The sequence below is a fragment of the Cariama cristata genome, unplaced genomic scaffold (genome assembly GCF_000690535.1).
Source record: "Cariama cristata isolate BGI_N322 unplaced genomic scaffold, ASM69053v1 scaffold19788, whole genome shotgun sequence".
In the NCBI taxonomy this organism is placed as follows: Eukaryota; Metazoa; Chordata; class Aves; order Cariamiformes; family Cariamidae; genus Cariama; species Cariama cristata.
Window position 1 is genome coordinate 2,828 of NW_009631886.1, and position 10,821 is coordinate 13,648.

The 10,821-nt window shown below is 36.6% G+C and overlaps 1 protein-coding gene across 1 annotated transcript; it reads right to left on the reverse strand.

Moving 5' to 3' along the window:
* Nucleotides 1–583: 583 nt before the first annotated feature.
* TRIP13 (thyroid hormone receptor interactor 13) lies at nt 584–10,609 on the reverse strand. Its single transcript, XM_009706153.1, has 9 exons — nt 10,518–10,609; nt 8,722–8,887; nt 8,317–8,446; nt 7,043–7,098; nt 4,397–4,487; nt 2,849–2,921; nt 1,853–1,916; nt 1,513–1,599; nt 584–694 (listed from the first exon to the last, which is right to left on the reverse strand). Exons 1-9 carry the CDS (start codon nt 10,607–10,609, stop codon nt 584–586), a joined length of 870 nt encoding a protein of 289 aa, XP_009704455.1.
* Nucleotides 10,610–10,821: the final 212 nt, after the last annotated feature.

The window sequence follows — 10,821 nt, forward strand, 5'->3', positions numbered from 1 at the left end:
TTGAAAGAATATTCTTAACCATAGCTATTTTTAAGTGAAGCCTGTGAACTTTTACATATTAATAAGCCACTTACCTTTAATTACTGCAAGACAGAGCTGAATACTAGGCCACCTTTCTTTCTGTGAACAGAGCTAAGTATGCGCAAAAAGTGGAGGGAAGTGGCAGGAATAAAACAGAAGATGGTATGCTGCACTAAATCCAGCACACAAAGTGGACCAATCATCATTAATGATTGCTTCTAAGCCATGTGTTGGGCAAGTCTGCTTTCGATTGACATTCAAAAGCTGTAAATAATGAATGAATTCTTCATTGATCTTATTCTTGTCTCTTCAAGCAGATATCATGACCATCTGTCCTGTATCTCTCCCTAGCTTTAAAGGAAGTATACCATCTGTAGATCTGATTGTTCATTCGGTTACATGCAAAAGATTCTGTTGGATTACTCCTATTTCTTTTCACAATTAGCAACATTAACAAAAAATAGTTTACTAACCAATTTGGTTTAGTATTTCAAGTAGGAATTAAGATTTAGCAGGAATCTTGAAACTGTCAATTACTTTTTGCTGTTGCAATAATATGAGTTTACCTTTTAATCTGATCTATTTGTGTCAGTACAGCATTCACCACACGAATAGCATCTGAAGGCTCTGTGCCTGCCTTAAAGGCACTGCGGGCTGCTGTGAGGCTTTCCACCTACAAAAAATCAAACCAACCAACCAATCAACAAAATCAACAAAAGAAGATATCAAAAAACACCAAAAAAACCACAAAAGATTGCATATTTGGAGTGCTGGCAGCAAGCAAATAACTCAGACAATACACCTTCAGATCCTTGTGTCAGGTGTCTAAAACTTTATCTTCAAAATATTTGTTCAGTAGGAATTTACAGGGAGAGGGAAAGGAATGTGAAGGAACCAAAGTGTAGTGAGTGAAATTCCTGTTTAGACAGCAGAATGGAGGCTGGTTTTCGTTTTAATTAAATTTTAGGGAGTGAGGGGACAGGACATACACAACACAATAATAAATACATTGAATTTAGAATAAGCTTTCCCATAAGAGCTCCAATATAACAAAGCTAATAAGGTACACACTTACTAAGTTGCTTATGTATTCAAGTCTGAAGAGAATCTAGACAAGGAATTGAGCTATAATAATGCTTTTCAGAGCTTTACAACATATGTAAGGGCACAATTAATACAAATCTAGGCTACTTTGAAGTTTAAAACAATGCTCCACTTGTAAACACACAGCAGCAAGGGAAGTTCCACCAAGAAAAGTTTCACTTCATTTTCAGCTGGAATTTCCCTGCTAAATCACACTGTGTTCCTCCCACATCTCTCAAATCTGCAGCTGATTTAATCTTGACTGATTAAGATTCACTCTTCTGCACAAAGTTATGTAACTTACAAAAAAGCTTTTACTGTGTTTTATGAATGGGCATTATCACAGTTCCCTCCCATCAATTTACTTTCTGCTAAATTTCATGTACATCAATGCTACTAGAATCATACCTCATCAATCAGTACAAATACAAGAGCATCTTTGTCATCAATTAACTCTTGAATCTTCTGGAACATCTTGGTTACAAGCTTGCCACTCTAGAAAGACACCATATGCATTTGTTTAACTATTTCCTTATCACACAACCTTCCAAGCCTTACCATATTTAAAGATGAAAATACCTAGTTTTTAAAGTAACTTTCTAATATAGCTTCCATTTAAGTGTTCTCAAACACATTAATTATTCTGAGTAATCTTTGGTGCACACACATATTTTATGAAACAATCTCAACAGAAACGGTCTAATTTCTAAAACACAAAGTCTACTTCATTAGCTACATCAATACGTACCTCAGAAAACCACTTAGAGAAAAGGCTATGGCTGTTTATCTCAATTAACTGTCCATACCTATACCTAAAGTATGAAGGGAAAAAGAAGTATCAACTCTACTGTAAATAGAAGTCAGTGATATCATTAACTTCCGTAAGTCTCATTCCCTCCATTTCAACCCTGGAGTTCTGTAAATTAGTTCTTTAAATTACCTTTCAAAACATAATACCTGTTTTGAGTTTAATAGTCATTTCCAGAAATGAGTCCTGCTAGAATTCTTTGTATTAAATTGCTATCAGAATTCCTTCATTAGAACAGGTGCTATCTAAATATAGTTTAAGTTACAGTTACCATGCTAATGGCCTCATTCTTCTGTTTGTGTAAGATTTTGTTAAGTATAGCAAGAACACATATAAAAGCATAAAGCTTATATAGCCCACCTTTATAATAAATCCAGATTGGGTTAGAGTCAGATCACTTCAATAATTACACATTATTTACGTTACACTTGGCATTTTATATAACTTTTTTTTTATATATAAATTTGTTAAGTTGCTATGAAGTTTAAGACTAACGCTTGTCTAATATACAGACTGACCTCTGCAGACTGTGCATTCAGACAATCCAAGTACAAAACAAAATGGTTACAAAATCACTACCTATTAAAAACAGGCTTTCTTGAACATGAAGATACAGATAGTAAGCTCGATATTCTGTGATCCTTTGTTCTTTAATATTCACTGATGTACAATGTCAGCACAAACAAATTACTGTATCGCCACTGGAATTTGTTTTACATTCCTAGGCACAAATTATTACACATTTTAAAAGGCACTAAAATATCCTAACCAGTCTATCAGATCAATTTTATTGCTAGCCAGGTGCACTGTAAAAGAACTATGAACAATAGCACTTGGCACCAGTTACTTGAAATCAAATATTAAATACCTTCAGGCTACTGAAAAAGAACAATTAACAATAGTAAACTAAAGTGAAAATTTTCCAAAAATGATCACCTGTATGACAGTCGAATTGTCAGTTTCTGAGCCAATGCTTTACAGAGAGAGGTTTTCCCAGTTCCAGGAGGGCCTGGTTTGAAATCAAATCCATACATTACACAGAATCTGCATCAGGTTGTTAATGACATGTAACATCTTTATAACTACTGCATTTCATTACAGCACTAACTGTAGAATAAAAACACAGCAGACAATGATTGTGAACACCAGGATATTCTGAGAAGATTGCTTTCTCCTCTACAGTCATAGAGCTGAGCTTTGAATTTATATCACTTTCAATTATTAGTACAGTTAGTGTAATAGTTTGTATGCAGACACCACAAAATTAATTTACTCAACAGCCACAGAAGCAAAGTATATCACCCTAGCAGGGTTTATGCCTATTAGGACTCTCAAAAAATCAGTGCTATGCTTTAACTTATATCTTCCTGAAACATATTCTTCTAACATGTAAAACAGAAACACATCATGCCCAGTTTGATCAGCTGTCCACTTTCCCAGAAATCTCTACCTTGGGGTAACCCAAGGCATCTTAGGAAGTAGGCTCTGGGACAAACATTTGGATCTAGCTTGACATCCTATGGAAGAGCCACACAGACTTTTATTATAGCAAAAATATATTTTGCACTACAACAGTTGTAGATTTCCCAGTATTAACTTGTGTGATCACAATAATGAGCTCATTCCTAAAATTAAATACATCTACCATAAATATATTGTTAACAATCTGAAATAAATTTTTCCAAATAAAAACATCCTGCAGCTTCTAAACTGATAAATAGTTATAACTTAAGTATAATCAACACTCATAACAAACATTTCCTGATCTAGTTGCTCATTGCAGGGGTTTGGACTAGATGACCCTTAAAGGTCCCTTCCAACCCAAAGCATTCTATGATTCTATGATTTCTACTATGACCTTTTATTTTTTAATCCCAGTCTTGATGACAAATTGTAATTAATCAATAGCAAGCTGCGTTTTGCAAGAAAATGGATTCAGTTGATGTTAATCTCATTCATGGTGTAGGACTGAAGATTACGGCTTCACTGAAATAGTAATAACTAAATTAGGGAGTGTACTGCCTTCATACTTGGTAATAGAACACACAGTGTTAATAACACAACACACAGATTGATTTCCCAGTTTCCTCCAAAGTTTTTATAAAGCCATAACTAACAAATTTTCCAATACTGCAATAGAACTGTAACTAATACATGACTCCTAATGTCCTCAGTATCGGCATGATTTTTGCATTTTGTACACAATAAGCAAAAATATCACTTAAAAATGAAAATTTTAAAAAAAAACCTATTGTCACTGCATTATAAATTTTAGAATTTAAATTCCTGCAAAACATAGTACATGTGAACATTGATTTGATTCTGACATTACATTTCATCTAAACTTGTACTATAGAGAGAATACTTCTCTGCTGCTTATGGATCATCTAATTTCACTACACAGAAGCGCTACAAGTTTTTCTAGAAGGAAAGTATAAACAGATGGTCAATGAATCTACTTGGTTTAAGGCAGATCATTTTTACCATGCAGCAAAACAACTCTGTTCCACGATATCAGGTTGCTGTCAACATTTTTGTCGGAAAATAGTAAAGTTGTTGTCACATAATCAAGTAACTAATTGAAGAGGAGAAAGAGAGACACACAAATTAGAGACAAATCAGCAAATACAATTCCAAACAGAAGCAATCTCCTAATTATGCCTACTGTATACTCTTAACGAACAAAAAAAATGGGCTTATGTCTTTCAGCCATAGGCAAATTTTCTTTCTCCAAAGGCTGGAAATTAATTTCCTTCCTGCCTTCAGGAAAAAGAATAGAATGTATTGGCACATATGGAGTTCTAGAACTTTTACATAAATAAATTAAATGCTTTAAGGAAGTGAAATTATTTTCATTTTCCATTGTCCCACTTACAGTGTGTCTTTAAAATTCAAGCTGCCCAAGCACAGAGAGTCAAAGACTCAAACTCCAGGTGCTGTTTAGATGTTACAGAGCTATACAATTGTTCAGTTTGTTGCAGTCAACCCACCAAACAAAGCATTTACTGTCACATTTTAGTTCCTTTCTTCTGAAGCATTTATATCAGCTACTGTACGGAATTGGTAGATTGATTATCCTTCCATATAAGGGAAGTTGCATGTACTTCCCTGAATGCTTGCTTTTAAAAATAATACTACTTCATTTGAGAATTAAGTAGAGAACTCTTTCAATAAAATGAATATGAACCTCAGGTGTGAATCTCTACCGATTTTTACCTATAATAACACCTGATACCATATTATTTTTCTGTTGCTATTACCTGTAATGTGCTTTTGATCCATATGTGTTAATAGGACAATACAATAGTATTCCTGCAATGTCTAATGCCCAAGATGGAGCAATTACACAACAGCAAAAACCCTGAACTTCATCCAGCATGTTTTTCAATATTTTATTGACTCTAACTGTACTACTTTGAAAATTCACAGCAACCATTTTAGACTCCGTAGAACTTGACCATACCCAGCCAGTTCCATGGCGTGAAGAATGAACATTCATCACAATTACTTTTACAGAAGTTAAGTAGTTCTAGTTTTAGTTATTAAAAGCTACCACTTCTTTCTACCAACGTACGCTTAGAGTTAATAGTGATCAACTTGCTGTTATTTAGTACATCAGTAAGCGTAATTAAATAGACTTGTCATTTCACAGATGACTTGGAAAGCAGTCCCATAACTTAGACAAGCATAGATGTGTTAATTGATGATTACCTTATAAATGGAGAAGTACAATCACTGGAATGTTTTGCTTTACTATAGACAGTTATAAAATCTTAAGTGAGAATACTGTATCTATGGTATTACAAACAATGAATTAGTTATTTGTGTCCAAAACCTCAAGTAGAAGCATATTTTTTTTAACAAGCATGATAAACATCTTAATGAGTGCTGTCATAAGAGCAACCAAATTGAATCACTTCTGGTTTTTACTCACATCACAACTACTAAGTTTCAGATTACAGTACTACACTTCTACAAGCTCTGGCAGTTATCATCGCAACCTTTGACGAATGCACAGAATCTTCAAACTAGAAAATGACCCCATAGAACTGTTTTGTTTCTTCCGAATGTCTTACCAGCATTCAAGTGGGAGCGCACTCGCTCTGGTCATTGTGCATTTGTATGAACAGTAACAGTGCTGGCTGATGTTACTGCTAAACCAATGAATTGTCTAGCTGCTGTCAGAAACACAGAGTTAAATTCCCGTTCCCTTCCGCCTAGTCTGCACCCTTGACTTCTGTTACATGACCATTGGGTATGGTCACAGTGGATCAATTAACGGGACAAAACCAGGTGGAAATTAGCCCATCACACAATAAGTGATTTAGTTTCCTCAGTCAGTTACTGCAAGGTAACAAGAGTGCCAGTAGAAGGGAAGCACTACAAATACAGCTGATGGCAACATGCTTCTCTTCTAGCCATAGCAAGCCACCAAAATTGCCTTATCGTTAAAAAAGCCCCACACCAAAGACACAACAGATCTTTTGAGACCTTCACAATGGAGAAATAGAGAATTGATTTCAAAGAATGCTGCATACATTTTTTTCTAAGCCTCTCTGAAGTTATTTTTTTCCACCAATTTTCTTTTTCCCTCTAACACAGAACTAATGAGCCTTAAAACAATGTGCAGTATTTTAATAAAGTGAATTTCTACCCTGTTCTACAGAACATTCATTGTTTTCTTCTCGCAGGCTGATGAATATGTCTAAAGCAAAAGTGAAAATCCTCTGAGAAGTTTTAACTTGCTACCAAAACAACACCTCCAGCTGTGAAACTTCTGATTTCTGTAAAATAAGCCAATGCATATGAAGAAATTCTTTATAATTTGTGGCATGAGCATCACTGAGCCCAGTTTCACAGGGAAACTGAGAGTTATTGCAAAGCTGACTTCACAGTAGTACATATTGATATATGTCTGAGATATGATGTTTAATCTGAAAACACCAGCTCTGCCTTCTTTTGTTAAGTGTACATCAGAGAAGTATATAACTACCAAAAATTATAACAACATTTTTTTGAGCTGGTACTTTCCAAATAACTTCTTCATGGCATGCACCAAACTTCAAACAAGCTAAATTTCAACTCTTACTTCTCTCAAGCAATTTTAGTTGTTATTCATTTTCAACTTACATGTGATTTTACTTCAGTGTCATATATAAGACTTTCCCAAAGGCCATGGAATTCAGCTGCAAAAGCAATATATTACATACCTGTTTAGGATAAATCAATCTGGGAACTTGTAAGCTACCACTGCAGCACAAAGCAGTTTACAAGTTATTCTCAACTAAAATTAAGGATTAAGAACAGATATACAAGAGTAATTAAAATATATGGGAAAAAAAATGAGTTATTTTTCTCAAAATCCAAACGCTACTTTCTAACAGACAAATTCAGCAATTTCACAACTTCTGTTTCCTCAATTGTGAGGAGAAATTAATCTCCTTAATTTCTTAACATGAAAGGAAAACTATCATTCTTTCCAGTTTCAATAGAGGATGGATCTATGCTTCCCCAAGATAGAGAGCTATGAAAAGATGGGGTAGGAGATTTTTTTTTTTTTTTTTAACATCAACATGTAGAGGATGAAAAAAAGCACGTAGCTGAATAATGCATAAAACCCAAAAGTTGTGATTTGGGTATCAATCATTTCTAGTCATTCGCTTCTAGCTTTCAGCAAAGAAAGGCAAAAAACACTGAACAACTATAAACCACAATAATATGGGAATCATGTCAAAGTATCAGATTGAATTCTTCCCCAAAAGAAATGCAATGGATAGTTAGGCTTTTCACAACGTGGGAAGAGCAAGAAACGTCTCAGAATCACTGTCTCTTTGACCTTAAACTCACACCTGTACTTCTCCTTCCAGGAGCAGAATCCAACATCCCCAAGCACAAGACAGTAACAGGCAGACCATGCTGTATTGCAGAGCAAAGCCCTACTCTTCTTCTCAGAAGACACCCTGAGGACTCTAAATTTCTTTATTTTTTTTGTTACAAATATAAAAGCGGTACTGTCTTGGGTGCTGGAACCCAGCAGTGGGCTCTGGAAAATGAATGTTTAAACTGATGAGTTTCTTGTGGGTCTCGGAATAAAAATTTGGAGCTTGTTGGGTTGAAATTTTGCATGCTTCTGATTATGACTATACATTTTATTCCACAAGACCAGTTACTTCCACCCATCCACAAGTATTGCAGAAATAAATGACGTGTTGTGGAATCACCTATGCTAGTTCAGTCAAAACCATAAAGAAGAAAGACCAAATATATTGGTTCCATTGACAAAGAACAAAGTTAAACAGTATATACAAATAATACCTTTAACAAGTAACCCTATAAACACTTTTAGCCTTTCCAAGATTTTCTTTCATTGTAATTGCTCTAGACCTTCTCAAAATATCACATACCTGCTGGTAGCACCCAGTGGTTAGCTGCAATGATATCCTCATTCTCTTCTTCCAGGTTTTCAGAGCTTGGTCCTTCTTCATTCAGATGAAAAATATGAAGAGAAAGACTGCTTTTGCTCAAGTCAATAGGCTAGAATGGACATAAACAGACTTTTAATACATCGTATTTCTCTCATTCAAAGCTAATTATAACATAAGTTCTCAGCTGGCATTCAGCTTTGAAGACTACTACTTCTGTTTCAGACCTTGCTAAGGAGCGTAGGTCCAAAATCTTAGCCACCTTTTCCTGGTTATACCAGTCGGCCTAATAAAAGATACTACATTGTCCTATAGACCTTGTCTTGCTTGTGTCCTTAGGCTATCATAGGCATATGAACAGAGCTGTACATTCTTGACTATGAATACCTGTCTGTCTTTCAGTTTCAGCTCCGTATCCACAATTGACACAGACTGCACATTGCTGTTAAGGAAACCATCATCAAACTCCGTCCACTTGTAATCACCAAACACAATGTTATGTCTGTTCAACAGCTTTAAGACACTTATCCTGATATCTTCTTTCTTGGCCACACTAACAAGAAAGAAATAGCATTATTTATGGCATTGACATTTATAAGGAAGTATGAACTAATACCAGCGGGCTTTCTTTCATACATTAAGCCTACATGGAAAACAGCTTTCATCTCACAAAAAGAAAGCCAACAAAAAACACCCCAAACCAAAAAAAAAAAAAAAAAAAAAAAAGCCACAAACCCCCAAAACAAACCACCCCCAAAAAACCAACCCACACAAAAAGAAATCCAAAACCTACTCAATCTCCCCCATAACATTCTGCAGAAAAAAAACCCTATCAAATTCAGTTTGTTTATAAAGCCAACAAATTTGGTACTTGTTTTTAATTTGTGCATTAAAAGACACAAGCCGAAGAATACTATTTGCTCTGTTTGAAGTCATATCAGGGGACATGGAATGATTCAGCTAGAAGATTTCAAGATTGGAAATCAGTTATGCAATCTGACTGTGTTTCACTAGGAACACCAGAAAAACTCATAGTCAAGCTACTAGACTGAATTTGGTACACTTAGCTTGCAAGATTTATTATGATTTATTATGCTTGCACATCTGAGGACAACCGATACCTCAGGATGGGGACAAGCTATAAGGAGAATGCCAGTGGGAGAGACAAAAACTGCAGGAAAAGGAATACCATTTTAAAATTTCAGAAAGGCTTTAACTTGATTTTGCAATTTCAGTGATGCATTCCCAGTGCGAATTTCCAGCTCCTTGTCTAAGTGTGACAAAAAGAGAGTAGTTAATATTTTGTGCCTTGGACTCTCTCCCATAGTATCCAGATAGCCAAACTGGTAAGATAAGGACTAGATAAATGGACACCAAGGTGGCTGGACTGTCAAGCTCAAAGGGTTGTAATTAGTAGGACAAAGACTAAGCAGAGCTGCCAGTAAGTTTTGCAGGAAAAGGTGGGGTGGTGCTGTCAATACTGGGACCAACACATGTTTTTGCATCTTCATTTACGCCCTGGACAATGGGATGGAAAGCAACTGCAGCAAGTTAATAGATAACACCGAAGCAGGAAGAGCTGTCAGTATACTAGGGAGCAAGGCTGCTATTCAGAGGGACATCTGCAGGTTGGAGATATGGTTTGACAGGAACCTCTTGAAGTTCAACAAAAGGAAACATGAAATCCTGTGTCTCCATCTACTGCCTAAACAACAGCACAGATCAGAGGCCAACTGGATGAAAAGCAGCTTTGCAGAAAAGGACCCAGGGGTACTGGTGGACAAGGTGGCAATGAGTCTCTATTGTGCCCTGGTTAGAAATAAGGCCGACCTTATTTTAGGTTGTGCTAGCAAGAGTTCAAACACTAGGTAAAGTGATTCTTTCTGTCTACTGGCTGTTTGTGAGACCACATCTGGAGTACTGTGTGTACTTTTGGGCTCTGTTGTACAACAGACAATGATATACTGGCGCAATGGCAGTATATGGCAACCAGCTTGATTATGAGACAGGATCACATGACATACAAGTTGAAGCTGAGAGAAACAGGTTTGTTCAACCTTAGGAAGAAATGCCTGTGTGGAAGATCACAGCAGAGTATGGAGAAGGCAGAGCAGAGGTGCCCAGCACAAGGACAAAAGACCACCGACACAAGCTGCAGCAAGTAAAGCTCTGATCAGAGAGACCTGCTTGATTTCTGATGAACTTCCACATGTATTTGAACGTTGTCACACACATTTGGGAGCGCTTGCTTCAAATCCCCAGCGGCTTCGTCCATCTTCCTCGCTCCTAGGGGGAAAGCGATACCAAACAGAAGCAGGCTTTCAGCGACCGTTATACGTTATACCGTTACACGCCAACGGTACGACCACTCCTTCCCGGCACGAGAGACACTGCCCCGTCAACGTGCACCCCGCTCACCACGGGAACCGGCACTCCCCTCCCTCGGGAGATAGCGACGACAGCTACAGGACACGTTATAAGCGCAGC